The 19,501-nt window shown below is 44.6% G+C and overlaps 1 protein-coding gene across 5 annotated transcripts in view; it reads left to right on the top strand.

Moving 5' to 3' along the window:
* The window catches only part of SEPTIN4 (septin 4), a 47,330-nt gene extending 28,829 nt beyond the window's left edge, over window positions 1–18,501 (top strand). For 2 of the 5 annotated variants that reach the window (XM_075594498.1, XM_075594496.1), the window contains exons 5-13: window positions 2,234–2,357; window positions 3,433–3,567; window positions 4,779–4,896; window positions 5,321–5,422; window positions 5,605–5,701; window positions 9,410–9,572; window positions 10,158–10,193; window positions 14,661–14,754; window positions 17,328–18,501. In XM_075594498.1, the coding sequence (XP_075450613.1) occupies window positions 2,234–2,357; window positions 3,433–3,567; window positions 4,779–4,896; window positions 5,321–5,422; window positions 5,605–5,701; window positions 9,410–9,572; window positions 10,158–10,193; window positions 14,661–14,754; window positions 17,328–17,387 (929 nt within the window). In that variant the 3' untranslated portion in view covers window positions 17,388–18,501. Of the gene's footprint in view, window positions 1–2,233; window positions 2,358–3,432; window positions 3,568–4,778; window positions 4,897–5,320; window positions 5,423–5,604; window positions 5,702–9,409; window positions 9,573–10,157; window positions 10,194–13,300; window positions 13,666–14,660; window positions 14,755–17,327 lie in introns of those variants that run through there. The other 3 variants (XM_075594497.1, XM_075594499.1, XM_075594500.1) reach the window with 3 other exon arrangements.
* The last annotated feature ends 1,000 nt before the right edge of the window (window positions 18,502–19,501 follow it).

The raw sequence follows: 19,501 nt of genomic DNA, 5'->3' as shown, positions 1-19,501 counted from the left end.
AAGAAACACACAACCCCAGCCAGCTCGTTAGAGCACAACCCCAGAACCCATTACATCTATCTATCTGGGCATGATTTGCTGAATCTGAGGCTTGAATTCTTAAATCCACCAGCGGATTGCGGAATTCACTGATTGGATTGGTAAAACCCACCAGCGGACTGTATCCAATGGCGTTTTTTGATTAATCCACACAAATTGAAACTGGAACAATCCGCCAGTGGATTTTACATCACAGAACCGATTTTGAATGGAAAGCTTGTGAAATGGATTTTACATTTTCGCCCATCTCTGATCGTAATGTTGCATATCTACAACGTCACATTATTTAAGTTATTGATGGGCTTTTGCAGTGTGTTTAACACCACAGTTAGACATAATTTAAAAAGATGAACTGTTACAGTATTTTCCAGCCTTATTTCCCTCTTCTCTTACTTTCCAATTCAGCAGATGCCCTATTTGGGGGTATTAAGGAAGACTAACACCAAGACTGGCATAACATCACATTATTGGAATATAACGCAACGTTTTGCTACAAAAAGATCATGTGTGTTTTTTTTTTTAATAAACCAGTTCTGTACTGTGAGAAAATACTTGTAGCATTTTTTAATGTGTATATATTGTGTTTTATAATGTAAGAAGCATTTTTGTTTCTATAGCAACCATTTACAAAGTCCCATCCCCTTCCTCTTCTGAAACGGGCTCTGGCACACAACTTTTTTGAGCCCTGCACTCTCTGTAGCAGTGCACCACTTGTATCTAGTGACTGGAAAGAGAAGAAACTTCGCGCTACTGCACATGACTGACTCAATGAAGCTCCCGGATGATCTTCAACCAACTTTATTAACACCACACACAAGGCCTACACCGCGATCTCCCCCTCTACGCTTTTCACCCTCTAAGATAGGGCTTCGTCTTGGAGTGGGGAGATGCGGTGACTGCCTGACATTTAAACTTTAAAAAGCCCGCGAAAACAGGCAAATGTGTTAACCCTTTCGTTTTCGCGGGCTTTTTAAAGTTTAAATGTCAGGCAGTCACCGCATCTCCCCACTCCAAGACGAAGCCCTATCTTAGAGGGTGAAACGCGTAGAGGGGGAGATCGCGGTGTAGCCCTTGTTTGTGGTGTTAATAAAGTTGGTTGAAGATCATCCGGGAGCTTCATTGAGTCAGTCATGTGCAGTAGCGCCGAAGTTTCTTCTCTTTCCTGACAATCACAGACGGCAGCACGCAGGAGCAGTGGAGGTGAGCTGGTCCCAGACCGGAGATGCAGTTGAGGTAAGGATTATACACCCCCCTGCACTGGTCAACACTGTGGCCACGCTGAGCTCCCTCACACATAGCTCCATTGACTTTGACACTAAGGAGCATTTGCTGAAACACGGAAGCGCAGGACAGGCTTTTGGCTATTGTATCTAGTGACTGCCTGGTCACATGATCTTCCCCATAGAACTTTGCATCTTGGGTCCTCTTCTGCTGCACTGACAGCCATTTAGTGAACCCCATAGCCGAATCTTCGCCGATCGATCACAGGAGAATGGATCGATCAGCAATTTAGCTAATTACTTATCATTGTGTGGATTGTATTGATGCATATTTTAAAGGGGAAATTTTTTGGGGGGGAAAAACAAAGCTTGGACTGCTGCTTTAAGCATTTCTTAGGGAGATTCCGTTTGGTTGTCATTTTGGCATATAATTACCTTTTGAGGATACCATGTTAGCTCAGGGAACATCACGTCCGTTCCTGTTTTAACTTCACGTTATTAGTCCTGATTTAATGGAGCTTTGTGGATCTGGGCCTTAATGTTCTCTATTTTACTACTCATACTTTAAACTTAATAAATGTAATAACAAATGACTCAAAGATCCCTTCATCACTATACACTTGTGAGGTTTTGAAAGTTCTGTACTGTACGTTACCATTTCATCTATGAAAAACCCTAATGTTGGTCTTCTAAAAGGTATCACCACCCGTGAACCTACAGTCCAACCCAGAAGCCTATATGAGTTTAACCCTTATAATGTTAGCATCTTACCCCTCTGAGCATGTCGTGCTGTTTGTTAAAAAATATGACCTCTTGCTTCTGGGGTTGCCCCAGTAACCTTTGGACTGCAATAGGCTGGGGGAAGAGCTTCATTTTAACACTTCATATTTCAAATGTTTTTATCTCCTGATGTCTGTGGATGTACGGCTTTGTAACCACTGATAATGAGTAGAATTCCGTCTCCCCACTTGCAGAAAGCGTAACACAGACCATAGAGATAGTGAAGCAAACGGTTGACATTGAGGAGAAAGGAGTCCGGCTTCGTCTCACAGTGGTGGACACGCCGGGTTATGGAGACGCCATAAACAATGTAGATTGGTATGTGTGCCCAGGTTTATTTTATGGTTGCTGTGTGGTTCCTTGTTTTGCACATAAATTGCAGGGTGTGACGTGGCTGTGTGTGGTGGGACGGGGAGACTGTCGGCACTGCTATCTTTGTGGTATATGTGATGGAACCAAAAAGTGTTGCAGGATTGGGCTTAAATACAGGAGTGCAATTATATTCAAATACAGCGCGAAGAAGTACTGCTTTTTTAAACCTTGTTATAGAAAAGTTGTTTCATAGCTTGAATTAAAAAATGGCATTTTTAATTATACATACACCCATAAAGGTATAGGGTATGTTTACAGTCTCCTGCCACCCATCCTATTAGAAATACTACAACGTAATTCTGTGGGGTTGCTACTTTCACTGTCCATAGTAACCCAGGATAATGACCATCAGTGAAGTATTTTCTACCAAAATACACTAAAGCAAATAAACATTTTTTTAAAAATATCAATTAATATATAGTACTCCAATAATAGAAAAAATAGAAAACCATAGTAATTCCAGTAGGAGATGATCTAGTCATAGGACAACTGACATGTCCTCAATAGTCTTTTCTTTAGGTAGTGGTTCCTCTATAGATGTTTGGTGGGGGCTGGGGGTGCAGAGCTGTAGGTCAGTTGTAATTACAAGTATCATTTTTAAGATGTGTGTCAGAGTGTTGGAGGCGGAAAGCAACCCTTGTGTAGGCCTGGGGTGGCTGTGAATCTCACTATTGTTGGAGACAATCATAGCATGAGTGGGACCTGAGGCCTTAATAATGTCTCACTCATTTTAAAATTGTTTCCATTGAAATAAAAAATTTTGGTCCACAATCTCGCGGAAGGGATTAAGGATAGAGTTATACCACATGCTTGTTTAGATTGCTGACACCAGTGCTATCCAGAGGTGCCCATAATGTGAGAGTGACAGTAAAGCTGGTACAACTGGTTGAGATACTGGTACAATTAGAATTCAGCTGCGCCTCTTACGTGAGTGTGGTTGTGTCACAGTTGCCAATGGTGTACAAACTTGAAATGGTGCTAGTGTCACACAGGCTCCAAACACTGTTTGTGTGCCCCACAGCTGGAAGCCAGTGGCCGATTACATTGACCAGCAGTTTGAGCAATACTTCCGAGACGAGAGTGGATTAAACCGCAGGAACCTCCAGGACACGCGCGTACACTGCTGCCTCTACTTCCTGTCACCTCTAGGACACGGGTGCGTAAAAGCGTACACTATTTATACTGTACATCTATTTAATTTGTTTTTCCAGGATTGTTTGTGGTTGTATTTACAATCAAGAAATATATGCAGACTTAACAGACTGCATGTCATCTGTGTGATAATGATCCGTTCGCTGGTCTGCTGGAAAATTTGGTATAATAGGGTAAGATCTGAACAAAGATCAGTATGGATTATTATTAGATATATATAGACAAGGGGCACGTCGCTACACCAGACAAACATACACAAAACCTGAAAATAGTCTACCTGGTGCAAGGGAGAAAGCACAGAAAATAACACACAAATAATCACCTAAGATTATACAAAGCCCCCTATAATTGCACTCTAGATAGGTGACAGAATATGGTATACTGTCAACCCATGAAAGGCCATACACTTGCCTAGACCCTATATAGGATACACCGCAAAAGATCACACACAAATGAAAATAACAAATACTTTAATAGAATGCTATAAAAACGACGAAACACTATAAAAATGCACAACAGTGCATGATAAAATCCCCAAATGTGTGGTGTCACGGTACAGAAATGTGAGCAAAATATGTTCAAAACGTATAGCTGAAATCAAATTGGAAGCTATACTAAAGCTGCATTATCCCACACACCCATGTGTGCAGGATCAGCTACAGTTTCCCGATGCCGACGGCAGCACGCCTACAGTTAAAGGTTACGGGTGCTAACAGCATGTAGCTCAGCTATTGGGGTGGCAGGTTACTTACCGGTTAAGGGCAGCGTCTATTTGGGTCATTAGGGAGGTTGCAGATTGATGTGGCGGAGGTCAGATTATGTTTGCACCTTCAGTATCCAATTGATATTTAGCCCCCGGTCGGTACATTATACCTTATAGCCACCCCATATCTAAATACTGTTATATTGCTTATTTGCCTGCATTGGGACCCCTTCCTTCGTTGTGCCTGAACATTGGCTAAATATATGCCTATATACCTACACATGATTGCTAGCATTGGAATACCGGAGGTCATACTCCAATTTTTTCTGTTATATAGAAGGAACAAGGAGCACTCACATGAGCTAATACCACGGGTGCAGACTGGAGCAACTATGCCACGCCACCTTCCAAGATCCGGACCGCTGCTTAGTAAACCCCCATTGTGTCGTAGCCCTGCCGCGAGGATGCTCACACTGTACTGCAGTTAAAGTAGTCTCTTTATGCTTCTGCAGAATGCGTCCCCTGGATATTGAGTTTCTACGTGCACTTCATGACCGAGTGAATATTGTCCCTATCTTGGGGAAGGCTGACAGTCTGACACCCAAAGAGCTGCTGCAAAAGAAGCAGAGGGTGAGTCTGGGCCGGAATAATACCCCGCAGGGTCTCCCTGAGCGATTGTGTCTAGATCAAGGAGATGGAATGTTCATACTCTGAATGTGTGTAACGGGGAATGATGGATGAAGTGATTCTCAGTTAGTGTATAGCAGGGAATATCTATGTAGAGCAATGAACTTCTGTACATGTCACTACCATGATCTCTGCAGGCCTCACAGTGAAGTGGTTTCAAGTGATGTTCTGCTGGGTTTTTTCAGTGAGGCAGTTGATGGACTAGTGTTTTACACAGCAGGTCACTTTGCCGGGAAAAAGTGAATGGAATTCTGCTCTTTCGGTTTCTGACCCGTGAGCAAACGTTCAAACAAGCAGCGGTGCTTTAACGTGGTCAGAGTTACGGAAATGGTTCCCTGCAGGACCTGACGTTTCTCTCCCCTCGCAGATTCGAGACGAGTTGGATCACTTTGGAATAAGGGTCTATCAGTTTCCAGACTGTGACACTGATCAGGATGAAGAGTTTAAACTGCAGGATCTCGAGCTAAAGGTGACACAGCACACTGGGGGGGGGGGGGGGATAGCAGGGCTCAAGAGGGATGTAGGAAGCTGATACTGTTGCACAGAACCCTTGTGACAGGCCTGTGGGCACTCAGGTGTCACAGAGCTCACACACAGGGAGGAGAGACGGAGAGAAGCGCATACAGTAGCTGAGTGTCTGATTTTCCCCAGAGGAGCATTCCATTTGCTGTGATCGGTTCCAACACTGTTGTGGAGATTAATGGGAGACGTGTGAGGGGCCGGCTGTACCCCTGGGGGATTGTGGACGGTAAGGATCCTCATTTGAAAAACAAACCTAAACTCATGCCACAACCTACACCACGTGTCCTCAATTCCAGTCCTCAAGACCCCCCCAACAGGTCAGGTTCAGGATATCCCTGCTTCAGTGCAGGTGGCTCAATCAGTGGCTCAGTCAAAGACTAAGCCATCTGTGCTGAAGCAGGGATATCCTGAAAACCTGATCAATTGGGGGGGGGGGGGCTTGAAGACTGGAGTTGAGACCCCCCGACCTACACATCTTCAACTCCTACTCAATCTCACAGTTAGCCTTTCTCTGCACATTCACATTGATACCGGTAGCATACTTCCACACACTCACAACCTCTTCACAAACATTCACACGCACAGTCTTCTCACAAACATTCACACTCACAACCTCCTCACAAACATTCACACGCACAGTCTTCTCACAAACATTCACACGCACAGTCTTCTCACAAACATTCACACACAGTCTTCTCACAAATATTCACACGCACAGTCTTCTCACAAACATTCACACACAGTCTTCTCACAAATATTCACACGCACAGTCTTCTCACAAACATTCACACGCACAGTCTTCTCACAAATATTCACACGCACAGTCTTCTCACAAACATTCACACACAGTCTTCTCACAAATATTCACACGCACAGTCTTCTCACAAACATTCACACACAGTCTTCTCACAAACATTCACACGCACAGTCTTCTCACAAACATTCACACACACAGTCTTCTCACAAACATTCACACACACAGTCTTCTCACAAACATTAACACGCACAGTCTTCTCACAAACATTCACACACAGTCTTCTCACAAACATTCACACTCACAGTCTTCTCTCAAACATTCGCTGGAGCTTGTAATACCTTTTAGGTGACCAGCATTGGAGTTCTTCGTAGATGAAAAACAGAGCTTTCTAAACCTCATAGGTTTTTTCCTCAAGTGTGCTGCCGTTCATAAACAAACGCTCATACTCACAGCTTTCTCAAACTCATTTCCTGTCTCCTCGTCCATACTCAAAACCCTAACCTCCAAAAATCAAAGCTTGCTCAGCCAATATCACCCTACAGGTTTCGTACAGTACACATCTCCACTCTCCCATTCTGTTCACAAAACGTCATGCTGACAAACAGCGTCATAAACCTTTACAATGACAGCCCAGCTTATTTCCAACAACCTGCTCACTCACCATCACACTGAGAAACTTACTTTTACACTCACAACCTGTGCACACATATTTATACTTACACAACACCTTTAAACCTCACACTCCCATCAAGTTTCCACCTATCTAAGAGGCCTATTCTAGTCGCTTTGATAACTAACTCATTGAGCTTTCTGAGCACTTCCCGTATGATTTGGCAAGGTTGCTATTCAGAAAGCTCCAATGACCTGCCAAACTCGTATGGGAAGTGTATCTGCCCAAGCGGACTCGCTCCTGCTCAAAGACACCGAGTGTGAGCTCAAAAAGAGCCCCAACTCGCATTTTTGAGAAAATCACCCTATTATAGTACAGTACCTCCGATGACATCATCGAGGTACTCACCCAGTGAGCTCCTCGCAAATTTCATCTCGCCACCCATGGGATTTTCGGTAGGACTTACTGTAGAAGGAAACATTTCTTTTTATTGCATTGGATTGAAGCCCGGCGTCTCCGGAGCTGATACACATTAATACCAGCTCCTGAGACCCCCGGCTTCAATCCTATGCAATAAAAATACATTTACAGGCAGCTTCATTACCTTAGCAGCTAACCGCTAAGGCAATGTAGGGGTTAAATACCTGTGCCCGGTTTATTGAGGGTAGCGGGGGTGGGTGAAGGTGGTATTTGGCACTCGGTGGGTATTTAAGCCTTGCGGGAGAGTTGCTGGTGTAGTAACCCCTTCACTAACTTTGCGGTTTCTACCGCTAAGGTAATGAAGAGGTTAATGCCTCCCAATACCCACCTGGTAAGCATAAACACCCACCATGAGCCAAATACCACCTTCACCCACCCCCGCTACCCACAATAAACATTAAAACACAATACTAGTCAGTGCTAGTATGTCAATATTGCCAGTGTGGTTACCTATGCCTTCAATGGGAGCAAAAATAACCCCAAAAGCAATGAATGGGCTCCCAACTACCCACCCTATCTACCCCCTCCCCCCCCCCCACCCCAACACATACAGTACAACAATGGGAAAAAGAATTATTATCCAGATCTGGATAATAGCTCATTTGCCCATTGAAAATAAAACATTATCCAGCCAGCATAAAGTAAATAAAAGTTCTACTTATGCCAGGATGAAGACCATAGTCATCAACGTCCTCTGCTTCCTTGTCCTCTGTGGGCAGCAATAGTACAATCAACAAACAAACTAATGGCCACTAACCCCTTAATCACCTTAGCCATTAGTAACTGCTATATTAATTAAGGAGTTAACCCCCCTCCCCCGCTACCCACCTGGGACGCCTAACCACTCTCCACCGGGCAACTACCCCCACCCCGGCTACCCATTGATTGGCACAGTGATAAACCATGGCCATAATATGGCCATGGTTTGCCACTATAGCAATGAATGGGCAATCTACAAATCAACAATGGGCAATCAACAACTAATGCAAAGAAGTTCATGATCATATCTTGATTGAAGAGACGAGACGTCTCACAACAGCATACACTTCCATCTCACTTTTCAAAGCAACACTCCTTCCATTCACACACCCTTTGCCTTCTCACGCTCGATAACCCTCATACTTACATTCACACTCCCCTTCCACTCATACTTCCCAATCGCACTTACCATCATCTCGTTACTACACCACCTCCATCTTATAAACCTCTCACACTCCCCGTACACCAACTCTCCCCTCACATACATACTACCTTCACTAACTCTGAGACAACACGGACAGTAGGACACACATGAGCAGATGGACGCCCACCGCAACAAACCGGGAGCAACCCTCCCACCCCTCCGATAACACACAATCGCCACGGAAGAAAAACTGTACTAGGAGAAATAAAATCCCGGAGCAAGGAGGGATCCAAATGCAAGGAGGAGTCCACAAGTGAAGAGCGGTCCAAAGACAGGCACATTTCCAGGCCAATGGGAGGTCAGACAGGCACGGGTCAATAACGGGAAATGCAGCATAGAGAGAAGGGTTCAAATAGCAAAGGGGAAAATTCAGCAAGGAACAAGTGAGCCAGGCAAGCAGCAACGAACAACAGGAAGTAACCTGCAGCAGCAGTAGCGAAAAGGGTAGCATTAGTTAGATCTTTATAGGAGAAAACCAGGAAACGATTCTGATGAGCACCCAGTGGCAAAGCCTGGAAAACTGGAGTAGGTCAAAAGAATTATTTTAGGGCAAGAGAGTCAGCCGGCGACGACCGGACACACTCGTCACAATCATCTTGCACTCATACCCCTCACACTCAAACTTTTCTCACACAATCCTTCTCTTCACATCCCCACTTCCTGCATACACACCTTGTACTCACACTCAGAGTCCCTTTCCAACATCACGTACACCACCTTCAAACTAACACTACTTTCACAACCATATTTTGTGCAAACACCTCCTAAGGTTCTCTCCTTGCACTCACATACCCCTCTCTTCTTTCTAATTTATGTTGCCCACACACACTCTCCTCACTCTCACACCTTTTGATATCTCCTCTTCTAACACTGCCCCGTGTCACCCGCTCCGCCCCATCCTCAGTGGAGAACCCAGAGCACTGTGACTTTGTCAAGCTGCGCACCATGCTGATCCGCACTCACATGCAGGACCTGAAGGACGTGACGCGGGAGATTCCCTACGAGAACTACCGAGCCCAGTGCATCCAGAGCCTGACCCAACGGGTGGTAAAAGAGAGGAACCGCAAGTATGTGCAGACAGCACTGTGTGTGTAGCTCCAGTACTATGCCTGTGTGTCTGGGTACATGTCCGTATCCGAGTTACCTTAAGTTGGATATCTTAGGTCAAGGTTCCTTAAGTTCGGTCCTCAACAGGTCAGGTTTTAGGGGCAACACACACCTAAACAGGTTGTCTTTGGGAGCCTTGCCTTTGGTAGTGTACATGGCAACTAACTACAAGGTTATGTAGCATTTATAGATGCAGGCAGCCAGGCACACACCAGAAAGAGCTCTCTTAGAGTGTATAAAGGGGGTCTCATTGGGACAGGTGCACTCATAACATCCCAATAAAGACTTAAGTCAGGATCAGAACATTAAAATCAAATGTATTGGGTAAACTTTATCAAAAATACTTTTTAGCATCCATTTCTGGTGTATTCCAACATCTATAAACGATATGTAAATAGGAAAAGCATACACAACCATTTTATCATATCAACTTGTGTATGGTACAATATACTACTTTTTTACACTATGCCTGTGTTGTTTTCATGATTAATATCTATGTATATTGTGCTGGCAAAGAATGACGTGCTGTGTTTATTTGTTTACAGTGATATTAGCAGAATAGACAAAGAAGCAGAGAGGAGGTAAGGTTAATTCCAAGTAACCTTTATGTAATATCAAGCCAATAAACTTACAATTCAGTTCAAATCATCCTGCTCATCAAAACCATGCATCCCACCATGTTTATTCTATCTCTCTGCAAGGGATAAGGGAACCGGTTTCCCTCGTTAAGCTGCTTGGAGATGCTGTCCACCAGCGTTCCTCACAGCTGTGATGGCGACTTGGGTCCGCGTTCACTTTTGTGTTATAGAATGGTGGTGTGATGATGCAAAAGGGCTGACCTACATGCTTTGTCAGACGATCAGCCTTAGCAAGTATAAGGTGACCTTGTATAGCCATTTGGTACAACTCTGTTACTTCTAAAAAATAAACATATATCACAAATATAAATTGAAAAAAAACAAAACAAAATATAAATACTAAAAAAAAAATTGTGTTATATAAATAAGCATTCTCATAAATAATGAGGAATTCCTCAAACTTAAAAAAATATATACATATACATACAGTAAATATAATTTCTCTGTTTATTTGATTGTTGGAATTCATCAGAAATGATAACAAAAATCATGTAAGTATTCACGTTGCTGTAAAGAAAATATGTATTTATTTATAAAATGTTTTTACCCGGAAGTAAAACATGGAGAGTTACCTCTCGTTTTCAGGTATGTCCAGGGCACAGAGTTATCGCCCCCCTACTGTATATTTGGTGGAAACAATATCTGGTCATCTAAAACAAAGACTGTAGGGTTCCCCATTATGTTTCTCCAAGAGATGTTTTACCGAATGATGAATGGATTTGCAGTGAATTTCTGGAGACATTCTTAATATTCTTAATATACAGATGTAGCCAGAGTTATTGGTTTCGGTACCGGGGTAAGATGCGGTCATGCGACCTCGGGGGCTGGAGGATGAATGCTGCAGGGGGTCCGGGGGGGTTTGGTCAGGGAGCATGGACCCCTGACAGCCCGACCGCAGCAGACACTGTCTCCGGTGCTGCAGACTTTCGCTTTCAAAACCGCGGCTTCGGAGACCATAAGTCTTGCTACATCTGTATTCCCAGGTTCTTACAAACAAACAAGAACAGAATCCCTATTACGAGCACTCACCCTCTACTGGATATACAAATATGTATTTATTAGTAATCAAAATGAGAAAACACTAATTAAAACCTAATAGACATTGATTGCTATATTATTTCCCACCTTTGCTACATGGAATATTCAATATCTCTGAGAGTTCCAAGTGTTTGCAGCACAAACAATACTTAGAAGTACTTAGTAGTAGCAAGCTATATACTTAATGCATCATGTATTCACATGCATAGTTAATATAATATTGTATGAGATGTAACTGCGGATAGCCCACTATCCAGACACGTAAGGCTCCCTGGTTCACATATTCCTCTCACTGCATGGGGCACCATTCCATGTGGTGGTGATTAATGTGGATCTAGATGTGAGCTCGGCCATTATACCTATCCCGTTTTTGTCTGGCTACTATTGTACATACTCTGGCTCAAGGGGAACATTTTCATCTACTATCTCACGAATTAACTCCTCCCTGTACTGTAGCCTTGTGGACTTAGTGCTTTCTAGGAGTGTATGTATATCTTCTTCTTATACTATATTAGTGAAAGCACTATATGCCTGTCTGGATGTCCGGTGTCCCTAGGGGAAATCTCATTGGTCCTTTGGCCCGCCCGCCCCCGCACACCTCTCATTGGCCTGAGGCGCAGTGACGGGCCAAAGGGGACGGACACACACACACACACTGTTGCTTGGCCTCACTCTCCCCCGTCAGTCGGACCGCAGATCACCTTCCCCCCTCTCCCGGTGCCCCTCACTCTCTCCCCCACCTCCCCCAAACCCGCACGCTCCGCAACATCCCCAGCCGCACTATCATGTGCGCTCCCGGACAGAGGGGAAGCGCGGGCCGGGCCTCCTGCACTCCCCCTCATATGGCGCGGGTCTCCTGCCCCAGCCTGCCACTCTTGCCCCCCCGCCAGCTTCCGAACCCACCTCCTGCCCCAGCCTGATGCCACGGGGATATCCGTGCCAGGAGGGGAACCGTCTGCCGCCAGGAAACACCACCCGGTCAAGGTAAGTCACCCACCGTCTCCCACCCACACACCCACCCAGTCACTCACTCACCCACTTTCCCCCAGTCACCCACTTTCCCCCAGTCACCCACTTTCCCCCAGTCACCCACTTTCCCCCAGTCACCCACTTTCACTCACTCACCCACCCACTCACCCACCCACTCACTCACCCACCCACTCACCCACCCATGCAGCGACCCAAAGTCACCCACCCACCCACCCACCCACCGACCCAAAGTCACCCACCCAGCGACCCAAAGTCACCCACCCACCCAGCGACCCAAAGTCCCCACCCAGCGACCCAAAGTCAAACCGACCCAAAGTCACCCACCCAGCGACCCAAAGTCATCCACCCACCCAGCGACCCAAAGTCACCCACCCAGCGACCCAAAGTCAAACCGACCCAAAGTCACCCACCCACTCAGTCACCGATCCACCCACCCACTCAGTCACCGACCCACCCACCCACTCAGTCACCCATCCACCCAGTCACCCATCCACCCACACACTCAGTCAACTAACTCACCCACCTAGCTGTCAAGGGGGGGGAAGCCCAACCCTGTCGCCCGCCCCCCCAAAATTACATCCCGGGCAACGTCGGGTATATCAGCTAGTTGTATATATAATCTGACCAGTGCATATATATATATATATATATATATATATATATCATACAATATTATATTAACTATGCGTGTGAATACATGATGCATTAAGTATATAGCTTGCTACTACTAAGTACTTATAAGTATTGTTTGTGCTGCAAACACTTGGAACTCTCAGAGATATTGAATATTCCATGCAGCAAAGGTGGGAAATAATATAGCAATCAACGTCTATTAGGTTTTAGTTAGTGTTTTCTCTCATTTTCATTACTAATAAAGAAATATTTGTATAACCTGTAGAGGTTGAGTGCTCGTATAGGGATTCTTTTCATGTTTGTTTATATGTAGTGCACATTCCCTTAGCACACCTCTAGTACGTAATATATTGTGGCTGAGCGGTTTCCACTTTGTATGTACTTCCCAGGTTCTTACTTTAAGGCACCTGAAGGTTGTCCAGACGTACCGAAGACCACATGGGCAGTCCATAACGTAGACAATAAACTTCTCATGGCAATTAAGAAGATCTCTAATTTTGTACTGCTGACTGTTTCCTCTCTCTCGTTAATTAATAGTTGCATGAGTTTAAATGAGCACTCATCCAAGATGTAGTACCTGTAAATTAGTTATCATCCAAGTAATAAAGGAATACGATGGAGAACTCCAATTCAATGTATAATTCTGTATATGTTGTCACCGATCAGGGCTGGATTAACCATTAAGCAAAATAAGCACGTGCTTAGGGCATCAAGGGAAGGGGGCACCACAGAAATGTTCCATTGACGGATTTACCATGGACCATATGTTGTAAAACTGCAAATGGTGCCGCTGAACCAGGTTCCACAAAAAGGGGCTCCCACAATAAATGAAAAAATTACATACATTATATATATATATATATATATATATATATATATATATACACACAATAATAAAAATAATAAAATAGTAATAATAGAGGTTAATGATATACATTAATCTTGGGAATACAACAAAATTAGAATCTGGTAATTGGTAAACTGCCACACGGTCCTCCGAGGCTCACGTGATCGTTCTTGTCTTGGTCATGTCGGCTGTCCCGTTCAGTCGTCCACTGACAGTGAATGCAGCGGCGCTCAGTACAGTGTTGCCAGATGGTGGGGTTCTCCAAATTTGGAGGTTTTTAAAGGCCTTGGTGAGAATTTTGGAGATATATATGGGGGCACCAAAATCTTTTAAGTGCTTAGGGCTTCTAAAGTTCTTAATCCGGCCCTGTCACCGATGCTCCAAAAGCCTGGGAACGGCCACTGATATCCCCCAAGGTCCAACAGAAGTGAGAGGAGTGGGCAAAATTCATCAAATAAAAATGTATTAAGCCATAAGAAAAACTGAAGTTCCGGTGGCGACGTGCAACCTTTCTCAAGGATACGACTTATTATACAAACCATATGTTGGTAATTTCAAAAGGTGTAGCCCTTTCTGGAGTCTTTTAGCCTTAAGTGATTGTTCAAGACTTATTTTAACTGACTAATATCTAGTTTTAGTAAATACACATTTTTTAGACAGTTCATGCCGAAGTGGAAATCGAACTTTCAAACAAAGTTTGAGAAGTTCAGATCTTGAACCTGACAATCCTTATATACTGTACTGTATGTTATTGTATTTTGGTGTACATAGTGCTGTATAATTGGTACTGTATACATTAACTCAGCCCGGGAAGAATATGTAGTGTATTGTATGTATTTGCATGCAGCATTGACACCATTCTCTTCAGCGATGTCTCTGTATCTGCTCTCTTGCGCCTCTAGTAAGCTGACCCGAGAGAGTGGCACAGATTTCCCAATCCCCAGCGGGCCCTCATCGCCGGACCACGAGAAACAAATCCGGGAAAAGGATGAAAAAGTGAGTGGTCACTCCAGTGTTAAACAATCAGTAAACAGACACCTCCACACACAGACTTCCACGTGTAGTTGATGGGTTTTGGTAAGAGTTCAAGAAGAGCATTCTGTGCAGTTCTACAGATCACATTTTTAAACAAAATCAAAGCAGTCCAAAGAAATTAAATTGGTGCATGGTTCACATGAAAGGTGTAGCTGACACACACACACATATATATATATTTAACCCCAGAAGAGCAAACAGAAGAAAGCACTCAATGTTAGGATGCAAAAAGTAAACCTGTATTCAGATGGTATGCAAGCACAGAATAGTCTATTGACTGAGCCTCTGATTGAGCCATCTGTGCTGAGTCTGGGATAGCCTGAAAACCTGACTTGTTGGGGGGCTTGAGGACTGGAGTTGAGCGCCCCTGTTCTTAACGTATAGGATACAACAGTCTCCCAGGGCTATAAAGAGGATAGATTACAACCATATCTCAGCTATTTGCACACTTTAGTGCTAATTACATTTAATTGGACTTAATATATGGTTGGGAGGTATAAGATAGAGGTCCTGTTTGTACACATGCTAGAGGAACCATAAAACAAATGTAACCCATGGATCCCCACCCAATCGCAGATCAGGTCCCCTAAGGTGTTCTGGGGTCTGGCTACATGTCTCTGTGTGGTGCATACCTGCTGGCAACAGGAGGGCCTGAGTCTCCCGCGGTGTCATGGGGGAACAACAGAACAGGTTACTGGGGTGGATGCCTTCGGTCGTCTTCAATGGTGCAGCGCCTCCATCTGTAGTAAGCCCCAGGAATACGGGGTGGAATCCCTACCACAGAAATCCCCCTCCCAGCGATGAGAGATTCCAGTCTCACACAAAGTTCTCTTTAACAGCAGACTCCTTTATTCAGTCTCCCTCAGCAGCAGACAGGTACAGTTGATATACAATGCCACTAGCTGTTCTCCTTTATGATGGTCCCTGTCTCCACTCTGGACCCAAGGGCCATCCAGAGTTGGGCTAGCTCTTCCCTTACCCCCTAAGCAGGGTAAGAGGTATTGGTCCACCTCACTATCTCCAATCAGCTCTACTCATGAGCTGCTCACTCCTCTCCTCCCTAACACTAACTCACTGTCTATGACACACACTGAACACTCTAAATAGGAAATGCACTACTCTTTATGATATCAGCAGGCACCGCCCCTGTGTCTCTTGATTGGACACAGGGTCAGGTGACCTACCTCCACCATTCAGGGCAAGTGCTTGAAGTGGGGAAAACCCATGATAACTCCTGGCAACCTGCCCTTAGCAGGGATTATGCCAGGAGGAGGAAAGAATATATAGCCCCTAATCTTACCAGGGCTACACAAATAGAATTAGTAAGTCGTTTTGGTAGTGCATATATTGGAAATAGCCACGCTAATCAATGAGAGGCAAAACCAGGACTGTCTGATTTGTGTCAAGAAACAGACGATGTTGCTGGCTTCTCCATCACTGAAGGAGTTAAAACTTGATTTATTTTACATCGGTAAACATGGGGTGCTTCAGGTTTTATTCCTATACCTTTGCACGTTTTCTGCCAGAGCAAAATAGTTAGATACATACATGTAGTGGTACAGTATGCTAAAAGCTGCTTGTGTTTGCAGCCCTTACAGACCAGAGAGAGACCACTAAATAGTAATGGAATTCATAATTGCTTATGATAAGACACAATACTACTGTATTATGAAGAGTCAAAAAATAAGAAAAATCAGGCCAATTAGGGGCTAAGATTGCAAGAGGTAGGAAACCAAACACAATGTAGTTATGGTGGGTAATGAAGCTACAAAAATTCATACAGTGTATCTGCGTGTTTTGCACAGTATGCCAAGCCTTCTTCAGTCACCCTATTGCCACGTGATAGAGGTTAAGGGGCAGATGAGGATTATTTGTAGTGACATGCGACAAGCTGGAGTGGGCTGCCGGGGGCCCACCCAATGCCGAAGCCAACCAGGGATTTGCCGTGTTGCTGGTGGACCAGTCTGCACCTGGCTATAAGAGCTGTGCAATGCAGAAGCTCCAGGACGGGGGTGGCAAGCTCCAGGCCTCAAGGGCCCCCAACGGGTCAGGTTTTCAGGATATCCCTACTTCAGCACAGGTGGCTCAATCAGTCATAATGACTGAGCCACTGATTGAGCCACCTGTGCTGAAGCAGGGATATCCTGAAAACCTGACCTCTTGGTGGCTCCCCAGGACTGGAGTTGGCCTCCCCTGCTCTAGGTAGTTCATGTTGAATGGATAGAAAGCTAAAAATGACACAGCCAGTGTGTTCAATTGAGTGTCACTACTCCGTATCACTCAGGGTCACTACTCCGTATACATGTCCGCAGCTTAACTACGGTATGACGTGACAATGGGGAAAGTGGAAGAGGCCTGTGGGACCTGTGGAAGACATGCAACCACAGTCAAGCGTTGTCTTTCTTTGCAGCTGGTAGGAAAACGGCAGACAATGTGTGACAGGTCATCAGTGTTTCCTGTCACGTTTTATGGATGTTGTGCGAGGTATAATCTGTGTTTCCTGACCTGTGATATCTCCCATTTGACTACTTTAGCTGCGGCACACTAAGGAGCAGCTGGAGAAGATGCAGAGGCTGATAAAGGACTCACATTAATCCTAACTGTGCAGCTCACACACCCTTCGATACCTCTTCATGATACTTCAGAATGCCCCTCACCTCCCACACACCCCCACCCTCCCCAGAGACCCAAAGGGTAATAAAATCTACAGATGCAAAGAGCACATGTCTAGCTGCCCCCCGGCAGGGGTAGGTTGGCGAAGCAATGGTCAGGAGAACAAAATCTTTGGAGAGCAGACTTGGGGAAGGACTAAGGGAGAAGGGTGAGACAAAGTAAGTAAAGTGATTCTCCGTGGGCCTGTTTATTGAGGGAAGACTTCAATAAAGTGAATTTCTAAAGGCAAGCCTGACAGGGAATGGGTTAATTACACAGCACTCTGCAGATGTCTTTGGTGTGGTTAGTAGGGGGGGAAAAAGAGGACAGTTTCAGATGTTGGTGAAAAGATTTTCTTCAGGTCTACAGCAGGGAGATAAACTAAGCAATGCACTGAAGTTCTTCATCCTGTCAGAAAAGTGGCTCATTGGATGGCATTCTGCAAATCCACCCAGGAAATAAGTGGTTAACAAACCCAAGGTCCTCTAGGTGTCTTTGTAAAGGTATGTTTAATACAGAGATGATATGCAAGCCCCTCACGCAGAGCAGGGGTTAAATGGATCAGGTCCTGAATTTCCTCATGTCTTTGAATTCCAAGTGAATGATCCGCAGTAGAGTAACCATTATAACCATTCAGACCTAATCTGAGATGTTTGTGTTTTAGAGAATACACACACACACACACCAGCCTCCCATGCCTCACTACTAAGGCCGTCTCACTTCCACCAACAAAAGAGACAAACCCCTCCACCATGCTGTGTACAGCAAATAAAAATATCACTTGTGAGCACATTCACGTCTCGGACAGGTCTGCAACCATGTGTTTCCCTATTATCTATTAGCATACAGTGCTTCCACTGCAGCCAGGGATTCTGGGTAATGACATGTAAATGAGCACTCACAGTGTGCCATTTTTTGCATCTTGTCCATTTTAACATGGACCCCCTATAAGCTTATCCCTGCCGCACAGCACAGCATGGGTTAAATACGTGCACGACCAGTAAACGTACGCATCAGCAAAAAAAAAAAACTTATGTAGATGTAGAAGCACTCTCCTCTTTTACTTGTGTATTAGTGCTATCGTGGGCAAATGCAGCACAAAATTAAAATTTTAAGCCTGCCAGTTCTCTGCAGATTGTGTATAGCGAGAACAGTGAGTGGGTTTTGACCTTTTAAGAACTTCAGAAACCTTTAAAAAAAGTTTTGTGACTTCACAAAAAATCATCAATCTTATCTAGGTACAGAAAAAGACTATTTCTGTGATACTATGATTGGGCTTATTACTAACAAACGACTTTCTTACTACATTATAAAAAAAAATATCTCACTTCTTTAGTCTAAAGCTCAATCAAAACGCAGTCCTAATGTCCTCTGACGTCGCATGTACGTATGCTCCGACGGTCAGAAAGAGAGAGAGAATATGAGAATAGGGGGGAGGGGGAGAGAGAATATAAGAAGAGGGGGGAGAGAGAATATGAGAAGAGGGAGAGAGAGGGAGAGAGAATATGAGAAGAGGGGGGAGAGAATATGAGAAGAGGGGGGAGAGAATATGAGAAGAGGGGGGAGAGAGAATATGAGAAGGGGGAGAGAGAATGAGAAGAGGAAGAGAGAATATAAGAAGAGGGGGAGAGAGAATATGAGAAGAGGGGGAGAGAGAATATGAGAAGAGGGGGGAGGGAGAGAGAGAAGTGGGGAGAGAATATAAGAAGAGGGGGGAGAGAGAATATAAGAAGAGGGGGAAGAGAGAGAATATGAGAAGAGGGTGGAGAGAATATGAGAAGAGGGGGGGAGAGAATGAGAAGGGGGGGGGAGAGAATATGAGAAGGGGGGAGAGAGAATGAGAAGGGGGAGAGAGAATGAGAAGAGGGGGGAGAGAATATGAGAAGAGGGGGGGAGAGAATGAGAAGGGGGGGGAGAGAATATGAGAAGGGGGGAGAGAGATTGAGAAGGGGGAGAGAGAATGAGAAGGGGAAGAGAGAATATAAGAAGGGGGGGGGAGAGAGAGAATGAGAAGAGAGGGAAAGAGAATGAGAATAGGGGAAAGAGATAGCATTAG

Source organism: Ascaphus truei, chromosome 3, assembly GCF_040206685.1.
Source record: "Ascaphus truei isolate aAscTru1 chromosome 3, aAscTru1.hap1, whole genome shotgun sequence".
Lineage (NCBI taxonomy): Eukaryota > Metazoa > Chordata > Amphibia > Anura > Ascaphidae > Ascaphus > Ascaphus truei.
Note: the sequence above shows the minus strand (reverse complement) of the source record. Positions and strands in the feature narration are given on the sequence as shown.